Source organism: Branchiostoma floridae, chromosome 3 (genome assembly GCF_000003815.2).
Source record: "Branchiostoma floridae strain S238N-H82 chromosome 3, Bfl_VNyyK, whole genome shotgun sequence".
Classification (NCBI taxonomy): domain Eukaryota; kingdom Metazoa; phylum Chordata; class Leptocardii; order Amphioxiformes; family Branchiostomatidae; genus Branchiostoma; species Branchiostoma floridae.
Window position 1 is genome coordinate 13,523,783 of NC_049981.1, and position 23,800 is coordinate 13,547,582.

General features: G+C 41.6%; 2 protein-coding genes and 1 non-coding gene across 5 annotated transcripts; 2 read left to right on the forward strand and 1 right to left on the reverse strand.

Annotated features, from left to right (window-relative positions):
- Positions 1 to 1,123: 1,123 nt before the first annotated feature.
- Positions 1,124 to 12,899, forward strand: LOC118412284 (solute carrier organic anion transporter family member 2A1-like). Of its 3 annotated transcripts, XM_035815057.1 has the most exons (13): positions 1,124 to 1,319; positions 1,873 to 1,942; positions 4,217 to 4,416; positions 5,352 to 5,841; positions 6,745 to 6,865; positions 7,324 to 7,511; positions 8,100 to 8,264; positions 8,562 to 8,757; positions 9,081 to 9,243; positions 9,719 to 9,879; positions 10,654 to 10,718; positions 11,242 to 11,382; positions 11,648 to 12,899. In XM_035815057.1, the coding sequence occupies exons 3-13, from the start codon at positions 4,231 to 4,233 to the stop codon at positions 11,857 to 11,859; spliced, it is 2,088 nt and encodes a 695-aa protein (XP_035670950.1). In that variant the 5' UTR covers positions 1,124 to 1,319; positions 1,873 to 1,942; positions 4,217 to 4,230; the 3' UTR covers positions 11,860 to 12,899. The 3 variants fall into 3 exon arrangements, with proteins under 3 accessions (XP_035670950.1, XP_035670949.1, XP_035670948.1); XM_035815056.1 differs by lacking the exon at positions 1,873 to 1,942 and having other exon boundaries at positions 4,155 to 4,416; XM_035815055.1 differs by lacking the exon at positions 1,873 to 1,942.
- Positions 10,169 to 10,240, forward strand: Trnam-cau. The gene has a single exon. It is a non-coding gene; the product is annotated as a tRNA-Met (tRNA).
- Positions 12,448 to 22,443, reverse strand: LOC118411703. Its single transcript, XM_035814183.1, has 16 exons — positions 22,309 to 22,443; positions 20,960 to 21,184; positions 20,177 to 20,741; positions 19,807 to 19,997; positions 18,897 to 19,157; positions 18,471 to 18,631; positions 18,112 to 18,204; positions 17,216 to 17,762; positions 16,669 to 16,819; positions 16,105 to 16,322; positions 15,832 to 16,006; positions 14,871 to 15,323; positions 14,543 to 14,703; positions 14,144 to 14,398; positions 13,553 to 13,700; positions 12,448 to 13,135 (listed from the first exon to the last, which is right to left on the reverse strand). Exons 1-16 carry the CDS (start codon positions 22,441 to 22,443, stop codon positions 12,990 to 12,992), a joined length of 3,885 nt encoding a protein of 1,294 aa, XP_035670076.1. The 3' UTR covers positions 12,448 to 12,989.
- Positions 22,444 to 23,800: the final 1,357 nt, after the last annotated feature.

The window sequence follows — 23,800 nt, forward strand, 5'->3', positions numbered from 1 at the left end:
GGTCGCACTGTTTGTGCAGACGAATAGAAATGTATGCGTAAAAATACACACAAATAATGCCCACGACCATTCTCTTTAAGTCTTGCGGAGTTTAGTGTCTTTTGTAACATTATACTTTTCGTTCCCAAAAGCTGCCCGGCCCCGTTTTGGAAATGCGACGTAGGCCGTACCAAACTAACGATTTGGTATCCATCTTCTTTCACATCAGACGAAAGGATTATGAATCATATATGTTAGAAATATGACTGTCGCACATGCACATGACAGTTTTCTGAAGTTATAGTTACTGATTTATATCGATTGTAACATCGGTTCGTAAACTCCAGTTGACAAATTGTAAGTACTGTACACGTTTGTTCTTCAAAGACTGCAGCTGGCTTAAATTTTCGTGTGACGGGACATGTCGGCGTAAAGGGCAACAACCTGTTTCGGAGTAACCGTGTATCAAATAGTCAACACTGTTATCGAAGTTTCCGAGGTCGTACAGCTGACGCAAAAATGTTAGAGTCAACGGTTAATGAGAAACTCTACTGTACATATGGCGTCCATGTGCTGGCAAGGTCATCAGAGGACACTTCGACATACAGTCAGACCCCTATAAAAGAGAGAAATAACAAAAAAAATGCACCACTGTTTTATACATTATATTGTTACTGACGAGCCATGGTCAATAAATCTTCAAAAAACGGTCAGAACAAATTTTACAAAAAAAAACGTGTCTATTGTTAAGTTGCTGCTTGCAAATGATTCAGAAACAAGGACTCATTGGTATGCCTGTCTTATCTTGTCTTGTGTCTTCCTTGACCTTGACAGTTGTCTCTGAGCTATCAGAAGACATATTCAGACATATGTCCAAAGCATCCGCCACTAAATGTGCATTTTCTGATCGATGAATATACGTAAGGGGTAGTTTTGAGGTCAGCTGAAAATAGTACTGCAAATCTACTTTTCATAGTGCGAACGATTCAAATATCTGTCCCTACGACATGTTGTTTACGCCATCAGGCTGAAAACAAAGTTAAGAAGGTGATACTTGAAGTTTAGCTAGGTGACGCTTTTCTCCAGGTCCTCAGGAACCCCAGGCTTCGCGCATGCGCATTTGTGTACAAACACCAGTGGTATTGTCATCAATGATCGTTAGTCTTGATTATGTCTGTGTGAGAAAAGACAGCGTTCTATTGGGGTCCTCAACATTCAGCCGTCAAGATATCAGTTTAAAGGATTGTTACGTCTACTCGAGCCAAGGTTTTGAAGACACTGAGAAGAACAACCGGTATATTGACCTCACACGGTCTTTAACCTCTCTGAATACTTCACAGGTAGGTACTCTGCGTAAAGTTTTAGTTCATGTATATATCTGTGTACAAACCGCAGCTAGACGTCAACTTCTCGTGTACAATGTCTAAATAACACGACAATACATACAAAATTATATCATCACATAAGTCAGAATCGTTCACACATTTAGTGTTTTCAGCACTCTCCGCAGTAACCGGGATACTAGTGTATACCTCATCAATATGTTACTTAAGATAACGTCTGATACCGATAGATACGTACACTATATCCAATATAGCTTAGTTTCACGACGGGTTTTCATTTATAGGCTAATCCTAACAAGACGAGTATACACAGGGGGATGATCAGTTCAAGTTTCTTTACAAGGCTTTTATGCCTTAAAGTAGTATAAGTATACTGTTATGCTGATATCAACATGATAATTGCACAGAGGGCTCCGTACGAGGAGGTATATATAACGTAAAAGAAAGCCATATTTTCATATAATGTATTTAGTGTAACATTCAACTTCAGGTTAGTGTGTTACATGCGGAGTTGTTGTGATGATCTTGCTTGTGGACTTTGGCTCCTCAGATAGGAGACCAAAGGGGCAATAAACAATCATTAACAAGCCAATCAATGGAGTAGTAGAGTAGAGCAGAAGGTATGTATTCGACGACCTACCGTATAACACTACCCGTAAATGTGTGTACATGTACTCAGTAAACCCCATCCTCCTACGTACGGTCCCCAACGGCGCTAGCTAACCGCCTATTGAGAATAGGCGGTTAGCCAGCAATGTTCGGCCTTTCAGCCTATTAACTTTCATGCGTTGTACAACAATTACTTGATATTTTGCCTGGAATTGCTGACATGTTTTGAAGCTACACATTAAATAGATGCAATATTACTATATTCATTTCACATATACCTTATGCATATCTCAATATTGATATAATAAGAACTTGACAATGTTGCTACCTTCAAACACCTTGTGCATCGCACAGAAATATTTTTTTTCAATACAAATTTGGTATGTACGTATTCAGCTATCAAATGACCAATCTACAACATCCTGTTTAGACTATATCTATAACTGTAATAAGAAGAAAGATATCTAATGATATTGATAAAATTTTGACTATAACAGGCCCTTTGAAATATTAATGAAACAATAGCTTAGCACTGGAATTCTCTAAGAAAATGGTCTCAACAGGAGATTGTTGAGCAACTTGTCCACTTTTCACCCATATGTTTTGTAAGTTGGAAGAATATTGTCTCAGCACCCACAACTTCATCAAAAAAGGACTACAAAATTTAGACTTTTGATCTGGAGATGTGAAATATGAACTTCTTGTTTGATTTGTGAACAATATGGCCAATTAATTTGTTGACCTAGCACCCACACAGTAGGAAAACAGACACCTGGCCAGAACAATGGATAGTTCACGGCTTGTTCACACCTTTACCTGGCACTGGCTTACCTCCTAGACACAGCTTGGCTTGCTTTAAAAATATTATGCACAAACATTTTTTCAAACATAGGTGGTGTAAATAATTCTCTTTATCTTATCATCAATCGACGTATCAAAACCACCACGAACACTCGATTTTCTCTTTACCACGAACTTTAAGATATTTACATTCACCTAATGTACACATCACTGTTTAAAGCTTTATCTGGATACATAAAGCTACGGTAAATCTTGAAATGTTCGCGATGATTTTATTTTTACACTTAACCCCTACTGCAAATTCATGGCCCTGCGAATACAGGTATGCCTTCCTAACGTATTACTACAGTAACTGTACTACAGAATCGTTTCAACGGTGAACTTCAGACATCGCGAAAACCTCTGTCCCGAGAAAAGGGAGTTTACAGTATGTTCTCTAATCTATACCGATACATAGCACACCGCTAGGACAGGTAGTCTGCCAACCTAATACACAGTGTAGGAGTTTAAATTATAGATAACCGATGTTTGATACCCTCTTCACCAGGAAAACAATTTCTCTAAAGCCTGTTTCTATTTATGTGTAGGTAACTGTTAACGTTGATAAATGATAACACCAGGCAGTGACCAAAGCTGTGGCCTAACCTCTGACAGTAAGTAGCTCTAGGTAACCGGATAGCTTGTAATGCACGGGCCGGATACCATCAGGTGACACTACTTTCAATATGAGGGTGTCCATCTATAATTCTGCATTACTTGAAATTGCCCAAAATTTCCATGTTTCATCCGCACCTTAATAACTACCAATATATGCAGAAATTTAAAAAAAAAATCTGTCAAAAGGATATTGAGTTACAGGTGCGAACACAAGGCAAAAATAGCACCCTAGTCGGAGACCACTGCCGTCCTTCCCGAAGGCAATGATGACAATATTCTCCATAATCAAACTCAGCAAGATATCACAGTACAAAATAGAAACAGACGCCCAAGGCTAATTATGTGATATTTTCAATCACATACTGAGCCCAGTCTCAAATTATGGGGAAATCCCGCCAGTGTTATCATTGATACCATCTTCATTCCTGAAATAACGTTTTATATATAAGTAGCGACCGGAAAATAATCCTTACGATTCTGTCGCCCAAGGGGTTGATTTCTATTGACCAAGTTTATACTCAGTGTATCTCTAATGTCCTTTCTATTGAGTCTTATACCTGAAGACGTTTACACAATAAGTTTATGAAGATACCACTGGAACTCCATGGAGCATTAAGTATATATAGGTTGGTTATTAACCATTGATTACATCGACTGCCACAAAATGTTGACGAGTAAACTCGCCGGCGCCAATGATGTCCTATATGTAACAACTCTAGACGAGCCAAGGGGTTTATTTAAACCATTTGGTTGTACTCATTTCAGGACAAGACGGCAGTAAAGCAAGACCGTAAGGTTGATACTGTCTTTGGTGCATCCTTTTCCAGCAAAACGTCTAAAGATGGACGTAAAGAGAGACAGAGACAGTCAAGAGGATGCTCCGATGATGTCGGACGGTTATCGTCATCTAAACGGCGACTTCAGATCGGAGAAAGAGTCTGCAGACGACCAGCGACGGTGTCGGGTCATGAGCATCCGAGACCTGCGATGGTTCATGGCCTTTCTCTGTCTGCTCAACTTTGCAGAGGTAGGGACGTAGTTTGGATAGTAAGACACGTTCACTGGTAATCAATGATACTGTAATATTTGTTCAAACCTACCTCACTGAATCGACTTCTGTAACTGCCTTAGAAGAGTTTACTTGGCCGTTTTTGTTTTTCTCCAAGTTCCTTCAGTACTTCATATATGACAGCAAAATATACCTTGATATCAAGTAATCTCCTTCCGAAATAAACTCTTTAGGAAAATGTTTAATTGGCATGGGGACTAGGTAGGTAGGTAATTGGTACAAAAACAATTTTTCCATAGTTTTGTACCGACACACTGCCTACCCGAGCCACTGCCTACCCGAGCCACCGTGCGACAGTTACACGAATTGCATTTCATAGCATGGCGCAGATATTCCATGACCGAACCACTTGATACTAGTATTATCGTGATACATGTATTATGATAGTCCAGCTATGGCTTCAAACGGTTATGCTGTTTAACCCAAGACTTTCTACGATATATTTCAAGACTTGATTATTCATCACATTCATTTAGTCCTGAATAATATTTTAGGACAGAAAACGTGATAGTTGGAAAAGTTGTGATAACTTCCGTTAATAGTTTTATCAAGTTGACAACCATTACCACTACTCTCCAGTTCAGTTCAGTTCACTACTCTCCAATTATCACATCTATTTAGCTCTGAATGATATTTTAGGACAGAAAACGTGATAGCTGGAACAGTTGTAGTAACTTGTTTTTTCAATAGATGTCTATACACTATTTGTGATAGTGCCCCTCTATCGCATTAGACACAAATTTAGACGGTTTTTTAAATCTTTTAATAGTGAATAAATGTGATACTGGTGAAATAATGTGATATCATTGTGACAACCATTGCCACGTGTAAAAGTAGTTAACACGATTTTCCACTGAAAAAGTTTTTTGAACTAAGAAATGTGCACATTGCAGGGCATACATAACGGGATATTTGCCGGATCGGTCACCAGCATCCAGCGGCGCTTCCAGATGAGCAGCGCGTCCATGGGACAGATCCTCAGCATCGGAGAGATCGGTAAGATCACGTCCATACTTCTCGTCACCTACTTCGGTAGTCATGGCAACCGTCCCAGAATCATCGGGATCTCCGGGATCGTCCTGGCCTTCTCGACATTCATGGCGGCTCTGCCACATTTCCTCATGGGACCGTACCGCTATGACGTCAACGCGGGAAGCAACGTCACCGACAGCGGCGTGTGCCACGCTGGGAACGAGAGCGTGAGTCTGTACAGTGAGGCTGATGAGTCCTGTAGCGATGACCAGGTGGCCACCATGACCGGGATGACCAACTTGTTCATGGTCGCCAGGACGATCTCCAAGATGGGGTCAAGCGCCACCTCCACACTCGGCTACCCCTTCTTAGACGATCACCTGCCGCCTGGGACAACAGCGCTTTATATTGGTATGTCGTCCACGTTTGAATATAAGGATTTTTTTGTTTGTTTTATATAGAACATGCTGTCATAGATGATGGAACCTTTTCCTTATTGCCCTTTGAGTCTCGCTCAGACCAAATAACGTTTGATGTGTTTTATTTATATGCTATATGTTCATCTATAGATGAATGGATGAAGGCCTTTATCATACGTATTGGGTTACGTACAGATCACAACAAGAGAATAGGTAACATGTACGTGTAGACATCGTCAAGCTAGACCAATGCATTTTGCCTAAAATCAACCTTAATTAGACTTCTCCCAGCTTCTTTGTGATGGTGAAAATGTAAGAGCAGCTGTCTTTATCAAAGGTTTGCCTGAACTCATTAGGAATAATTTGAATTTGTCAGCATCACATGTGTGTATGAAGTAGGTAAACATAGATTGTATCAGTCTCTCTTTCCATATAACGTTATATATTTACCTCTGTTGATGTTAGTCGTATAGCAATGTATTAAAAGCGCTCCCTGGCGACATGTTTATAACTGCATAGAGACGTTGCGTGACTTTTTACACTTGCTTAAAACTTTTGCATTGCCTCTGTTCTTTCCTAGTACATATCTGTAAGTTCAAGCCATTGAAGTTCATGGGTGGTTAAGCATGGTTTATGCAAATATTGCTATCCCAGGCTACCGCGGACGTACTTACGTCGTGACAACAAAATTCGATAAGACAGGGTCCCTTCCCTAAACAGCCAGTCGGGCAGGTAGCTAGGACTCATATAGTAGGAGCATAATGTAGTCAGGGTAAGTGTACTATACTGCATAGTATATAAAATTACAAATGTACGTGTCCTGTAGGTGTACTATATTGCATAGTACATAAAATTCCAAATGTACGTGTCCTGACATTTCCTTCCCTTTCCGCAGGGATAAACATCTGCATGTTGGTGATCGCGCCTGTAGCGGGGTTCTTCATCAGTGGTGCGTTCCTGAGCGTGTACGTGGACACTGGATCAGTAGATGTCTCTACCGTCACTATAGATCCCAGGTGAGTACACACCTAGCCTTTGCAACATGACTATCATGTGGAAAACGGCCAATGGGCTGAAGATACGTTCATCAGGTTGGTAGAACATAGGATATTGGGATTTCTTTTTCACAACCACTATGATGTCTCTCATCTGCTTACGTTTAGGACAAACATCGCCACCTACATCGCTACAGACAGCGGTGAGAAGCAGCACTACGGTTAGAAGCTCTGAGGAACATACATATATCTGATAGACATCGAAATGTAAGCAGACGAGATATTCTTGGTTGCAAAAGAGAAAACTCCAATATTCAGTACTGTACTGTACTCGAATAACTACGTAGACAAACACACGCATACAAACAAACAAACAAACAAACAAACAAACAAACAAGCAGACACACTGATACAAGAAAAATAAAACACCTGCTCAAAGAGGTAAAAGGATAGTTTTCTAAACATTTCTCCACCTGCAGGGATCCCCGGTGGGTCGGAGCGTGGTGGGCGGGGTTCCTGATCTGTTCCGCCGCCTTCCTCGTGGTCAGCATCCCCTTCTTCATGATGCCGAACGAGATGAAACATCTGGACAAGAAATCCAAGAAGGCAGAAGAGCATCTGTCAAAGAAACCAAAGGAGAAGTTGTCAGCGAAAGAAATAATCAGAGGTATGGATGCACATGATGCCGATAATAACTGTATACATACACACATCTCACTATTTGATCGTTCTTGTTTGTTTCTTCAATTTCTTCCCCCAAGCCAACTTGTAGACAATAGCAAATTGCCGCAATTTGTCGCCTAAACTAGCAATAATTTTGAAATTTAAAAAAAATGCAATGTGCAAAACGACGTGAAGCGGCGCACCCTAATATATGTATATATCTTGTAATATCTTTCCTATGTTGTGCCAAGTGTTGCGAGTGAACATCCTTTCATCACTTCCAATTAAATGGTTTTTAAATGCATTTTTGATCAAAGGATATTGGTTTTTAATTCAGCGACAACAATGCAACTAACACAAATGCGTTGCACGTCAAGCTGACCGCAAGGGAAAATTTGCAGCGTAGGCGCAATTTTCTAGTGCAATTTTGTGCAGTCCAGTCATTTTCCTACGCAGAGGGACCATAGTCGTTTCGAAACTAAAGACAAGAGGCGGTTTTGCTAGCGCCCTTGGATGTCTCTGCGTAGGAGAATGAGTCCAGTGAGACACGTGCTTAAAGAACTCTTGATGATTTTTGCCGATATTTTCTCAGGTGTTCCGGCGGCCCTGAAGCGCCTGGTTCTGAACGGTGTGTACATGGGTGTGGTGTTCTGTGTGGTCGCAGAGCTCAGTTCTACCCACGGACTGGCCTCGTTCCAGGCTAAGTTCATGGAAGTGCAGTACAGTCTGACCGCCTCGCAGGCCAACTTTTTAGTAGGTAAGGTATTCTTTTAATAGCTTAAGATGTTATTTCCAAAGTAAAGCATTCATCGGCAACACAAGCGACCCAATACAAAAGGAAACGGCAAGCAAAAGTATGAGCCCAAGAAGACGAAAAAAGGCCAAGAGAGCCTGCTATGGAGGCTAACCCCTACCCACATACTGAATATCTTAAAGAGCTACCCTCTTCACAAGTCATACTGTCCACAAACACACATGCGGCACCTGAAACATAACCATCTAGGCGCTTGTAATAAAGAAACTACATTAAGAACACGTTCCTTGTACTGCGCAGGTGCTGGGGCCGTGGCAGGGACGGCCTTTGGACTGCTCCTGGGCGGTTACCTTGTAAAGAGGTTCAAATGGACAACACTCGGCTGTATCAACTTTTTCGTGGTGATTGAGATCATGGCCCTGATCCTGTACTCCTCTCTCTACGCCTTTGGCTGTGACAGCCTGCAGATGTCAGGAGTGACAGTCCCCTACTGGAGGTGGGTAGAACTGCAGCGAGAGACAAGGCCATCACAAAGTTATGACATTATTTTAGGTGTTAACGTAAAAACAAGTTAAAGCTAAGTTGCAGAAATTTTGTAGGGATGGGCATAATCTTTATCAGTCATTCTTTCTTTCTAAGAACAAAGTAGCTAAACACTATTCCGGAAGTAGTGATCGTGTCATTCATGGAATAAAAGATGCAAAATACAAATTTGAAGTATTATAATTCTGCTGCATGACCAACGAATGACAGGGCTCTGTTGTAAGGGGCAAAGATGAATTGTTATCAGACATGTGACTTTTGTCAACTTTTTTTTAGTTTCTCGAATGACACAAACCATGACGCCATCCTTACCCTGAACTCTTCTTGCAACGCCAACTGCGGATGCTCAGAGGCATCCTTTACCCCAGTTTGTGGTGCCGATTGGAGGACGTACTTTTCGCCGTGCATGGCGGGATGCCAGGAGACATACGGGCCTGGGGTAAGGAGAAGATTCTAGTTACTGCATAGAACTTTTGTTCTTTGGGGATTTCAAGGTATTCACCTGTAGTATTTGCAACTACGGAATGATGTTGATTTGGGGAAAGTCTCCATACAGAAAAAATGATGGCTTGCTCTCCCCTGTCTAAGAGACTGAGTATATGTTGGAAGAAGGACATTATATAGTATCATGGTTGGAAAGAACCCGGGGAAATAAGGACGCCATAATCTGAGGCATTCTGATCCGTACTGAGTCTCGTTTTCACGTGACCTATCCGCAATGTGGAATAGGAATACGAGTGTAAAGCAAGGACTAATGATAACACGTAGAAGCTTTTACATAGAGAACGTTACGTGTAGAAGCCACTTGGTCTGCTATACTAAGTTTTTGGGTTCGAGTATTTTCGTCCAGAAAAACTAAAATATCAATTTCATATTCATTTTGGTGTTTTTCTCTGTTCTTTTGTATTTGCTAGAACTTTAGTAGGTGCAGCTGTATACCTCTTGACGTAGTCGCCACGCCTGGACAGTGTTTGTCGGCCTGTTCAGCGAAGTCCATTCATTTTGTGGTGTTAACGGCTTTCATCGCTGTCCTTACCGGAATGGGCCACACTCCAGGAGTTATCATCGTGCTGAGGTGAGTTATGATATTAGAGGTCATGTGGCGTCGTGTAGAGTAACGGTAGAGCGTTCGACTCAGAACCAAGTGGTCCCGTGTTCGAATCCCGTCATGTCAAACATCTTGTGCCATTGGGAAAGGCCCTGAATACGATTTCCGTATCAGCCATCCGGATCGGCCTCGAAAGGGTATGTCACTCCGTAGAGGCGGTAAAACACCGACGGTGTGTAAGCGCGTCGACTGATGATGATGATGATGATAGAATCAGAATGTATGTTAGTCTCACACTGCACTCTGCGTACCGAACAGCAGCGTGGCGCAGCGGAAGCGTGCTGGGCCCATAACCCAGAGGTCGGTGGATCGAAACCACCCGCTGCTAATTTACTACATTTTTAACAGGTGGTCGAGACAATGGGCTATCGATCTGATATATACATCTCTTATGCTTACAAGTACTTTGCCCGTTCACACTTGTTCAAGTTCGTATAAGTTGCCTATGGACCTTTTTATTGTTAAGGTTAAGTTTAATTTTGCTGGAAAGAATTTGTATTTTCATTTTGACCCGCCATTGTGTACCCTGGTAATTACAACCGAATAACAACTTCTTCTGTCACAAAATTTACGTAAGCCAAAAATATATGGAACTCATACGGACTTAAATATACGCATGTGAACGGGGCCTATCACGTGATGCTTCTTTTGTGAAGCGACGCTGCACTTGGAATTCCATAAAGTTTTAAGTCGATTAGACTAAGGTCGTGGAAAGATAGTGAATTTTTGTCCGTCATCCAGGGCTGTGAGGAAGGCAGACAAGACGTATGCGCTTGGGCTCCAAAATCTGTTCACGGAAGTTCTCGGTAAGTTGCATTTTAGCCAAATATAATTACCAATTTGCAGCGTGAAGAATATTTACTTCATTGTGCGTTTTTTGGCAACGCCTCAGGGGTGAGCCTGATGTTATTGTAGTATTGTGTAGTCTGCAGGAATTCAGGGAATCGTACAGGAATGTGTCAGCAGGATTGCTAGAAGTCCTCCGAATTCTTCGGAATGGAATTACCCTGTAAAATCTCTGCAGCAGATACTCGAATCTCGTGAAAGTACTGGTAGAAAGTGTGTTATGCTGGCTCCCTGAGGCATTCGTTCAAGACAACTGGGAAATTTGACCATACGTGCTATCGTTGGAAATTTGGAAACCTTGCACAATTCCCCACTTTTCCTTGGATGTTTTGTTGAACAGCACACATTTCCTTCTAACTCGGAAAGACGCGTATTATGTACCAGTAAAGGAGGGACAGTCAAATTCCAGAAAGACTACGGCAGGAATTTGGTAACAAGAGCTTTTGATATACTAAGATCCCGTGTCTAATTTACCTCCAACAGCCGCCATCCCAGCTCCCATCTACTTCGGCGTCGCCATTGACAACGCCTGTCTGTTATGGCAGTCCATTTGCGGAAGCCGTGGTGCATGCTGGGTATACGATACCGCCAGCTTCCGGAACATCTTTATTGGGATGGTGACAGGTGATGACTTGTCTATGTCTTGTAAAATGATAAAACTTGAATCATGATGTTTAGCAATACATTTGGATATTGAGCTGTCATCCCTATCTAAGCTAATACAAAATTGGGAATTTGATTTCGGTACATTGTCCAATGTAAGTTGAATCGGAGCCAGAAAACAGCTTTACATGAACTATAGTTTATGTGTTTTAACTACTTTTCTTCATATATACTAATTTGGTGAACGCAACGTTATCTAATACATCTGTTTGGTTACTCTTCCTAGGTATCAAAGGCCTGTCCATAGTCTTTCTCGTGATATCGCTGTTCTTCGCACATCGCGGAAAGAGGCGGGGCACTCTGGCGGACTACGGTGACGACGGCGCCGAGGGCGAGCCGGACATCGCCGCGGCATCCATGGCTTCCCTGAACGTTGTGACGTTTCCCTTAGATTTCAGTTACAGGGAGTTCGTAGAGGCACAAGAAACATCTCTTTAGATATACATATCATGAACATCTTTATTATACATAATTATATACCCTCTGGGTTAAGTACAAATCTGAACATGAATATTTTACAGATACATGTACACATTGTGAAGCTAGCACAGCTTCCTGGCAACTTAGATTTCACAATGAACGCAAATTTTTTTCGGTCAAACTTTTTTTTATTCATGCTCTCGCATAAGTTTTGGAGTTTCCATAGGATGTCATCCATATAATCAAATCAACATGGCCTAAGCTGTTCCAGAGCCATGACGTGTAGAGAATACAACTGTTCTTGTAGATGTTGGTTCCGCATCGGGGGATGTGAAGGTGTACGGAGTTACGTATGTGGAGCCGAGTTTGCGCTTGTCTTATTGATAGGATGAGTGGATGGAGGTAGGGAGGTACATAGCCGGTTTGTACATGATGGCTAGACGATTGTCACAATAGACTATGATAGTCTTGCAGACTTGCACATAGGGCATGCAACAGATAGCACCCTATGACTGAAATTCTATATAACGTTATGACAGCCTGGTGTGGTTAATTTTGTCCATGCCTTGAAATAATCAACAACTGCTCAGTAAACAGATCACAGTCTGGAGTAACAATAGTTTTATTCCCAAAGTTTAAGAGTCTTAAATATCATGGTATCATAAAAGTATAGACATATTCAAATCTTTAGATATCATATTGTGACGTGCAAATTTAAAGTTTCTTAAAATAATGCACAAGACTTATTGATGGTAGTTTGTTATACAGTATTTACATGACTTATTCTTCGCACCATTACACTGTATCACAACTTTAAACGAATATTGCCATTTATATGTCTCAATTATAGGCAGAACCCATCCTCAAACTACTTGATAAACACATTTGCTGTGTCATGTTAGAATACAATTTGAAAAATAGCGTAAAATCCAGGTAATGTATTCAGATATTCAGAGCAATATATTATTGATAATAAAAGAAGACTACTAGTAATCTAACATCAGCAAACACGTTTGATGAAAGACAACCATAATTTATTAAAAGTAAGATATAAGTGACTTGTATTGCAAAACCTTTTTATATACATTTCTTATTCATTCAAATACATAACGCATATCATAGCTCTTATGAAATCAAATTGTTAAACTTTAAGCGTATGGATCAGTAGACGTGGAACCTCGCTCCTTGCACTCAAACTTGTACATCAAGTCAGTCACCCTGTCCACCTCCTGCAGTACCGCATCCGTCCGCTGGAAGGTCTCTTTCATAAAGTATTCCGGAAGTGGAGCCTCATCTTCAGAAACGCATTTTTTAGTTAAGTCAAAGGTCGTAAAATGTCACAGAATACATCATAAATTATTATCTAATTTCCGGTCTTCAACTTCCTGTCTTATGGAAGCCAGTGGTAGAATGCATAGTCAGAATCAGCGAGAGATTATAGATAAACAACAATAGAAAAAACAAGGATTCACACAAAACCTTGATTTCCTGTTAATTTCGTAATCGATGATGTGAATATTGGATAGATTTGACCCTATAGATATACACGTACATGCTATATGTATAATTGTATCATAAACGACAATACTGCATGAGCATAACATAATTACCTTTAGTTGAGCGTTTTCTTTGGAAATAAATTCGTAGGCACAAAAATGAAAATGGTTGCCATGAGTTAACAAAGACAGACAATGTCAAATACTGAAGTTACCGTCAGAGACTTGGGACTCATGGCGCATGCCCAGAAGACTCCTGAAGGAGTTCCAGAAGTAATCTCCCATCGCGGTGTCCACCTCAATGTCGTCTGACGTCTGACAGTAGCTCAGCCAGTTACACAGCATCCCGACGCCTAGATTCATCTGTGGAAGACATAAGCAGAATTTCGGTTTCAATACAAGAAAAAAAAATTAAATCGGTACCCCTGTCCTCACGAACTGAGTGGATGTAGCCATGAGTCATCAATTCCTGCGCATCGCTTGTAATCACTTCATTCCTGTCGATATGTCTACAACATTGGACCAGGGCCAAGTATGAGGCATCCAAATTCTTCAAGTATCGTATTACACCATTTTCTGTGTACTTAACTACCACTGACTGCGAACTCAGCCCAGACAAACAAACACAGCAAATGATTACAATACCTCAGTTTTCATGCAGGTAAATATTGATTACCATGTCGATTCAGTCTTCAATACGAAGACGAAGTTGGAGCAGTATAGGCTAATTTTGACTCTTAAGTTGAAATGATATACAACATGACCAAAAAGACCCCATATAGCTAAAGAAATGGACTTTCTCTGACCAGGTATGTGATGAAGACCAAGACGAATGTAGAAAAGTACAGAGGTCCCATCACACGATCCACTCTCTTCATATCGTCGGCAAAGACATCGACGAACGGCCTCCCCAGGCCCATCTCAAACAGCACGTACGATGTTTCCTTAAAGGCGGAGAAGCTCTTCATGTGTTTGCCGAATATCAGTATCCCGCAGAAGCCGTAGGCCACTATGATAACCAGCATGTACACCGCATACCCAAAGGCCTCACGGTATATCAGCTGGTATAAAAAAAAGGGAACACTTAATGACTTATTTTACACATTATTGTTGTCATTTCAGTTTTAAGATGTAACTATGAAGTCCAGAGGTTTCATTCGGAATTTATTGGATCAACAGAAGCAACTCAAAAGAGTTCTACGTACACGAGGCAAAGCAAAGACAGTAGCAACACTCCTGGAGAAGTTGAGAACCCGCAGGATGCTGAAGGTACTTATGAAGATGGAGAAGGACAGGACCGACTTGAAGGTTGTGTCCCATTGGCTGGCAGCACTGATGTTCACAAACTCATTAATGCCGTGTAGTTCTGTTTAAGATATCACCAATATACATTACATATATCCCATAGAATTGAAAAATTATTTGTGTGTTCGGCTTTTAACGTGTGGCATTAAGACTTGGCCTATTGTCACCACACGGACATCGCTTTTGTTACATATATGCAATAATAAAGGATGTGTCTCTACTTTGTACCTTTTACGCGCTGTATATCACCCAATGCAGCAGCTGCCCGGATGTACCGTAGTCCGAATGTCACAATAACGGCTGTCGACAAGCCAATGTTGCACAGGATCAAAATGTTCCAGAAGCTGCCGAAGTAAAGACGGCCGTTCTTTCGGATATTGCCTATTTCACGAAGGGCGTTGTAAATGAAGAATAGGAGGAACAGGATGTGGAAAAGCATCTGGACGAAGTCGTCTGTTGTCTCGTACTGGAACAGTCGGAAGGTCTGGATGTTTGGCTGCAGTTCAGCAGCGCCCCCTGGGATGTACTGCAGGGTGATGACCACGGTGCTGAACAGCTTGACGTCAGGGTGGTAGAAGTTGGCCCGGAGGATGAGAGTATCGGAAACCATCAGGATCCAGTTGGTCTGCTGTAGGAGGTCTATCACTGCACCGGCCTGGCCAGCATCCTGTGGCAGGTCCACTGTGGTAATACACGCCGAACTACACGCCGAACTTCCGTTTCTGAAAACCAAACAAATTCATTAACACAGCGTATTTTGATTACGAGATAGAAAAACGAAATCCTGTGGGCAAACAAAATAAAGGAACACGGCAAACATGTGTTTATATACCTAAAAGCATGCCAAGATGTGTGTGGTTTCCATTGTAATGAACAGTTCGGTTCGCTCAAGGTCGGTCCTGAACTGCATGTATTTGCTTTGTTTCAGCAGCTCAGGGTAGAGCCCATGCCCCAAAAGCTCGAGATCTATTTGTCTTGTTGGGTCATCTGAAAGATGGAGGAAGCGGGAGTTACACAATTAGAAATATATCATATAAGCTTACTATTTAACCGAAAGAAAACAGCGGAAGGAAAGGGAGTTACACAATTAGAAACATATAAGCTCACTATTTACGAACGAAAACAGTCCCAAGCAAAATATGTAATTATAACAACAAGCTGAAGCTTTGAAATCATCGATGCTGGTCACCTGGATAGATGGTGGTTCTCTCCAGGCGAACCGGACCGATCCGGAATGCGTTTGTTCCTGTCGGAAACTGTTTGTCCAGCCACCTCAGCTTCTTCCCGCTGTATCCACGCTCTGGATGAAGGGACGGCATCAGTTCAGACGACAGCCACTCCCAAGCGTCGTCTGCCGTGGTGACCTGTCGAATATCCGCAAAATTGATTATACACAGAGAGGGAGAGAGAGAGAAGGGGTCATCATGGGTCAACTTGTGAGGGATAATTTGCCTAATAGTACCTCATCATATCCGGACAGCAGGCTGTTCTCCAGCGATGTCCGGACGTGGTAGGTGTGGCTGTCGAAGTCCAGAACCCCGATGTAGAAGGCATTCGCAGTGAAGATCAGTAGTATCATCAGGGTAACCAGGATGTTTCTACCCGCAGCCATCCTTTCCGTCCAGTTCGGGTCATGGTCGGTTTTCTTCGGGGCTGGTGGTAAAACCCTCGGCTCAGGGACTAAAAGAAATGTATATCATACCAATTTTAGAATAAAGACATATTCAATAAATATTGTACGGCAACAATATCATTGTTCATTAAAGCAGCGATGTTTTCTAATGATGTACATATAAACGTTTAACTTGTTGAAGATAATGTATCAAACAACATGCATCATGTACTGATTTGGTTAAAAGAACAGCTTTGATAAGGGCAGTATCCAGTATCACCTTCCTTCTAGTAGAAAACTATCATGATGATCTTGTGAGACAAGTCATTATGGAATGTTTTGTCCACGGTATCGTTTGGCTAGCTATTATTTTCAGCAGTGCACTGTTACACGTAAAATCGTAAAAGGATGTACCATCATAATCCTTGTTATTCTTTTGAACAATACCGATCGGGGACGGCTGTTTCTCCCCTGCTTTCATCCCCAAAGCATTTCGAACACAAGATGTCACAGAGCAAACCATCGGTGCGATGATGACTGCCTTTGTGCAGGCAGCCAGAAAGATCTGCAAAGTCACGACATAAATGGGTTAAGTAAAAAAGCTGATATCTAATTTCCATATGAGGTATTGTAGCCTGTTTTGAATCTTGAGGATCGTTTTGCCATGGAATTGCAATTGGTACCTCATCTTCTTCCTTTTACGAGAACAATTACCATACCACTAACGATTTAAAGATTGAGAACAATACATGAAGAAGAAGAAGAACTTTATTGCACGACAACTGTAGAGGATACAGTGTTTGGCAACTTGAACATACAATACATACAGAACAGAACACTACATGAGTTACTAGTATCTAAAAAATTGGTTCCTCGTTTTCATCCTTTTACGAGGACAATTATCAAATTATCGCGCCACTGACGATTCAAAGATTGAGAACAATACATGACTGATACCAACCTGAACAGGTTCCAGTAAAAATGTAGAGAACAGGAATGTCAGGACGAAGTCCTTCAGCCAGGCCTGGCTTCTCCCAGCTCCAAACTGCAGACTGTACACGATGACGAAGAAGCTGCTGCTGACAGACGTCAGGGTGGCGAGGATCCACGCCACCGTCTTGTACGGAAACCGGCGGGTGGACAGAGATGTCGGCGTCTCCAATACATCTGAAGGGATCTGATCTACCAAAGGGAGCTGCTTACGAAACATCGGTACAAGGATGATGTAAACTGGCAGGAACACCGTGAACGACGTCGCTGCAGTACCAAGCAATTCCGAAAGACGGAGGGTGAATACGCCGATGTCAAGGAAAACCACATCGTCTGCACCAACTGTGACCCCGTACCACATGGCGCTGCCCACCATCCACAGGGTGATCTGAGTCAGGCAGCAGACCAGGCGCTGCGCCCGGCTGAAGTGTCTCACACCGGAGTTACACATAACTGACAGGAGCAGATGTTCGTCATATAGCAGATACGAAAACGTCGGTAGGGAATACTCCGATATCCTAGGACACATCATAAAGACATGTATCGAGATTTCAAAGAAAGGTTACATCTTAGAACATATAAGATTTACTTTTTTTACGATATATTGGCTTGTACCTATTACCCATCGTATCCTGGACTAGATTTTATAGAACACTGAAGACAGATAACGTGATTAGTATTGTCATTAATGGAGATCCAAAAGGTATGATATTTCCTTGATATATAGATTATAGATTATCATTTTATCTGATACATTACTTTGTCGTATTGGATGAGGAGTTGAAGATCAAAGAATCATTTAAATATTAGATCATTTATTCAAGATACTTTGAAAGTACAAGAGAGGTGAAACCTCACTGTCCTCACCTCATGTCTCCTTCAGGCACGACCTTTAACGTCCTGATTGTCCTACCGTCTCCTTTGTGTAAAGACAGCCAGGCGCAACATGGAAAAGGGAATCTGTAGTAAAAAGAGACAGTCACTGTTGTAGTTAATCTCAAAGGGCAGTTATTAGGTCTTAATCTGAAACGTGCTCATTATGTACAGGAGAACGTCTTAGTAATTTTTTTAAAGTTTTCTCAGTACAAGACGAAGAGACCACACAGAACTATAGCTTACACTTAAAAACAGCATCTCTTCTTCCTATCTATCAAAGTTAGATAGGTCATGATTGTGAATAAGCACGAAGAGCCCACAGTTATGATATATTATGGTACTGTACCCACCCCTGTGATGTCTGTACATCCCAGACTGTGATGTTGTCTATGAAGAGTGACTCCATGGCGCCCTTCCCGGAGCTGTCGTGCCAGACCTGTACAGACTGGAGCTCGCCGATAGAGGCTGGTGTCGTCATGATGTGGTACGTGTCACCACCTCGGGCTAGGATCTAACGACATGTATGAACAAGACGGTCTATCATTATAGTTATCATTGATGAGCTGTGTTTGCTTTAAAAGTGTTATTTCCAGTGATATTTCTGCATTACTTTGTTTTGTGGTATTTTGTTACCACTTTGGTATCAATAATGGTATACTTTGTACAAAATAAGGCCATAAATACCTTTTCATGTTAGCCATAGCATAGTTATTTCACTGATATAAAATGCTCAAAACGCGTGTATACTCAAGTAAAATGAATACAGCACTTCGTACCAAACCAGCGGTGTTGAGCGTAACCATGGCCGTCCTGCCCTCTGACCCTGTGATCATCAGCCCGACCACAGACGCCGTGCCGGCATCAGGCTGGGTTCCCGTACGGACAGACACGACGTAGACGTAGTCCGCACCAGGAACTTCTGATGGGATTGTCGACACTTTGGGAACAACCGCCATGCTGGTGTTTGATTTGTCCAGCTTTGCTGCTTGTCCAAGAGTAAAGCTGGTGGCCACTTTGTTGTTCATAAAAATGTTGCTCTGAAGAAAAGCGTTGATAAGTAGATATTAGACGTCCATTGATAGTTACAAATAAAGTATAAATTTCCATACCACAGAATAATTATGTAACTATCCGGAGCAGAAAAAAAGTGAGAGCGTCACAAGCTATCACAGATAATGCTATGAGGCTTAGAATATGATAACAGATTTACAAGAAAAACAATGAATGTATTGATTGACATACCTGGATATTAGACCTCAGTATTAATAGGCGGGACATCAGATATATCATCCACAGAACAAAAATTGTTCCAAACACGGTTGAATTTGTGGACAATTTGTCTATGTTGCGACCAAGTTTGTCAAAATTCACGAAATTTGGAATCGCCACAGAAGATGTTGCCAAAATCACCCTGTTGCTTTTCCATTGCTGTCTCGTCTCATGTCACATGCGCATCGGGTGGTCGTCTCGTTCGTTTCAATCCAACCTGCGGTACAGATAGTACAGTAAACTATTCGTGATTTTCCCCAAAGCAAGAACTAATAAATAAATTGGCACTCGTATTTCGGAGAAAGGCGAGTTTCGGTTCAAAATAGCGCTAGAAATTATCGATATCATCCTAAACTTCGATGGATTCTGCGTTAACCAGTATCATAATCCTACTAGGTTAGTCAGTATATATAAAACCTTGCAGCGGTGGTTATTCCAGATCTGTTTTTCCATTTCCCACATCAGACAGGAGACTGCAGCAGTCTGTAGGGTGAAGCCTGATGGGTTGCCATGGCGACCCGGAGGGGGCGTGGTCTGGGAGCCTCGATCCGCTGACGTCAGCAGTCGTCTGAAACCACTGTCCGGTGTGTCTCTACCTGATGACACAGCTGCATGGGAAAATCAGAGGAAAACATCAACACATTTGTAATCTCACTATTTCATTCTTTTTAAAGAAACATTTGATGGAGACCTTTCAAAAGCTGACATCTGATTGTTGATGCTAGTATTTGAAAGCACGATGGCAGGCAAAAAACATAGCAAGAATATGTAACAAGATTATGTTTACCCTTGTCCTTCACCCCGACTATGACCCAGCCGTCTTCGCTTTGTACCTCCGGAACGAATGAAAAGGTGAAGTTGGAGTAAACTAAGCCGTACGGCATCTCAAAGCCGTCATAATCAGTGACGTCAGGAGGTTTGACAGTTGTTGTGTAGTCGTACTCTTCTTCAGTTGGGAAGTCGTGAATCCGGACGTACACCTGCAGCTCCGTGTCGACGTCATCGACTGAGAATCGGAGCAGAGGCACCTGGCCTCCATCGGCAATGTACATCGCGTGATACTTCATGTCGGTGTCATGGCTGGGAACCTTGGTGAGCGGGAATGATTTCTTTGCATCATCGAGTTTCTGCTTGTATGATGTCGGCAGGGTCTCGTGATACTGCTTTTCTGTGTCATCCATGGTCCTAAACTGCACTATAGACTTCAGACCAACGGTGATACTTGGACTGTCATTGAGGGACTGGCCCTCATGGACATCGGTATCTTTGGTGATTGTCATCATGACTACAGGTGAGGATACTTCGGCATCGTCTTCACTCCACACGAAAGGATCATTGTCAAACACCACAACCTGCGTGAGATACAGGATTAACGATCGTAACATATATTGTTGATCGTAGAGCCTTCATGTGGACTTGCCACATTTGTTTTGAGAAACAGCTTTAAGAAATCAAACTGCTAAAACAATTGCATACAACTTCTTTTATTGTCAGTGTACTGTTTATAATATGGTTAGATGCTGATAGATTTGTGAAAAAGAACGGTCCAATGTTAGGACTATAATCTCACCATTATACCGGCATCCTCAGGAAGGCCATCTTCCTTTGTAAGGTCGATGAAGCCGATATCCCGATCGATAGGAACGGTCCCAACATCAGGGATGCCCCTTCTCACTGCCGTGAACACACCGTCTGCCTCGAAGTGTGCACCCTCTCCTCCCGGTAATGTTTCATCCAACAGCTTATCTGCTGCTGTCTCCAACAGGTCCAGCAACTGCAGAGTTTCACCCTTTATCTAAATTGTACAAGAGTTCGTATATTTACATAACCTATACTTTATTATGCATGGCTTTTCCTAACTTTTGATATGTTACTTACAAATTAGATACATTATGGCACTTTGCATTAGACCACAGCAAGTAAATTTTATGGATGACATCCTCCGCAGACTGCAAAAATAGTGCGATAGGGCGAAAAAAAACAAGATGGGTGAAAGAAAACAAGATGGCTACATTTTCAAAAATAGGCACCATAAAGTTGTGATGAATGTTGTAAATAGAATTAAAGGGGCAAAACATGTTATCAGAGCCAACTAGGTATTTATTCCTGTATTTAAGACATGCACTGGTGTGGTAAAAGTGACACTAGTGTGGTAGACTGGCATCACTAACAAAGTTGGTAAGCACACTCATAGCTTCCATATTGGTGGCACTTTTACAACTATCCAATAAGTTTCATTTCTACAACTACAGTCCTGGGTACCTACCGAGTGTCACATCTATAAGTACAATTATTAGGCAACAACACAATGTATTTGCTCATTTTGGTACTTCATCGTCATGTTGACCGTCCCTGCAGAAGAAAACAAATCTTGTTTTTTTTCCGAAATCAGGCGAAAATTAATGCGCGCGCTGATGTCATCCATAAAATTTACTTGCTGGGGCCTTAACTATGCAAAATAAGTTAGAATTTACAGAGTTGGTATCTATGGATATTCCACATGCGATGCATTACATATGTTACATGTGGCAATGTCCTATCATGAAAAACACTGCGATTATAGAATACCCTCATTGATTATGCAAATTAGGTCAGAAGTTACATAATTTGCATCTCATTTTTAAATATCTGTCTAAGCTACCTGCATACCAAATATCATGGAAAGAGGTTCTTCATTTATCCAGGGACGATTTTTATCAAAAATGTCCATGCAGTCACAGAGCAAGCCACTAGGGGGTCCAAACCCACTCCACTTTTCTTTTAGTTATCTGCGACAAAAAATAAAGATAGGAACATGTCTAGGAGAAAAGATACAAAAATCGGAAGTTCCGGTTATCATGGAGATAAAAACGTCACTTGATTGTCAATGAAACATTTTTAAGCCTGTTCAGTTCGAGAATAAATGAAATAGGCACCTACCCGAGACTTGAGACGTTCTTGCTCTTTCTCCTTTCTCTCCAGTTGTTCTATCGGTGACATGTCGGGGGAATCAACGTCTATCAGGTCTTTCACCTCATCAGTGACGCCAAAGGAAAGGTCAAAACTCGTGGCCATGGCAACAATCTCCCTGCAACTGCTTTGAGCTCGTAGTACCGACGATGTCGCGTAAGTCACTTCTGTAAGTTTTGCATATGACGCGCAATCAGTCACGTATAAGACAATGGACGAGATAAAGTGGGATGGCATTACAAATAACTAAAACATTCACCTTAGAACACTGATTTCATTTAAAGCAGAAGATTGGAAGAAAAAAAAGAACCTTTCAGAAGCTCCTTATGATCATCCAGTGACCCTTTGAAGTAGTTCACCTTGTCATCAAGAGTTTGAATGAGAGCAGGTATATCCTCCTGCAGTTGAAGAAATTTTGACACTGGTTGTAAAAATCATCAAACGAATACAACTACTACGACAACTAAATTACATCAACTGAAGAAAGTTTGTACGTGTGTGGAATCTATTACCTTCATTAGAAATGACGTCTGTGTTGAGGATTCCTGGGTGGCCATGAAAACATGAGGCTGATGAGTTGACTTAGCTTGACCTGCTGTCAGAGGTGGGATTGTGGGCTTAGTCGACACGTGTTCGGTAGAACCTTCTTCAGTCATTTCTGAGTCAATGTCTGTTACGAAAACGATCAGGTGGAAATAAGTCATGACTGAAACAATCTATGCATACCATCTTGTTCGTTATTACCAGGTAATGAAGGTATGCATATATTGTATAACATCTATCCATTTCAACGCAAACACACACATTTCTTCACAAGTAAATGGTTTTCTTTTACATGCTATCAAGTAATTTGATTTCATTGTTTACCCCCAAAGATGTCTTGAAACAATGTCGTTTTCATGGTTGCTGATCTGGTAAACACCACGGTTGAAGTGGATGTGTCTTTGAGGGGAAACCAGCCGGTTGATCTAACCGATGTAGTAGACGCAGCAGTGAGTGATGTAGTTTGCTCTGTAGTGCGTAATGTTGATGTTGATGTTGATGCTGATGTTGAAAGTCCTTGACGAAGGCGAGAAAAAAGATAAAGGAATGGAATAAAACAAACTTTCTTCCCATTTGCCAACACCCACTAGTACCACAAGAAGAAAAATTGCTGACGTTACATGTATCACCTCCATTCACCATTTCATTTTGATAGTGAGAAATTACACAACGTTGGAGGGCAATGGTTGTAAGAATTAACAAACATTCCTGTATGTTTTAGCACACAACAACGAAATACAATCAGCAAAAACGTACTGTGACACTCGTTTCCGTCGCCTATAAATCCGTCCAGACACACACAGTGGTAGCTCCCATCCGTGTTCGCACAAAAGGCGTTGACGTCACACACTGACTCTGCACTGCTGCATTCATCAATGTCTAAAAGGAATTAATGTGAATAATGATAAAGTTATTGTAA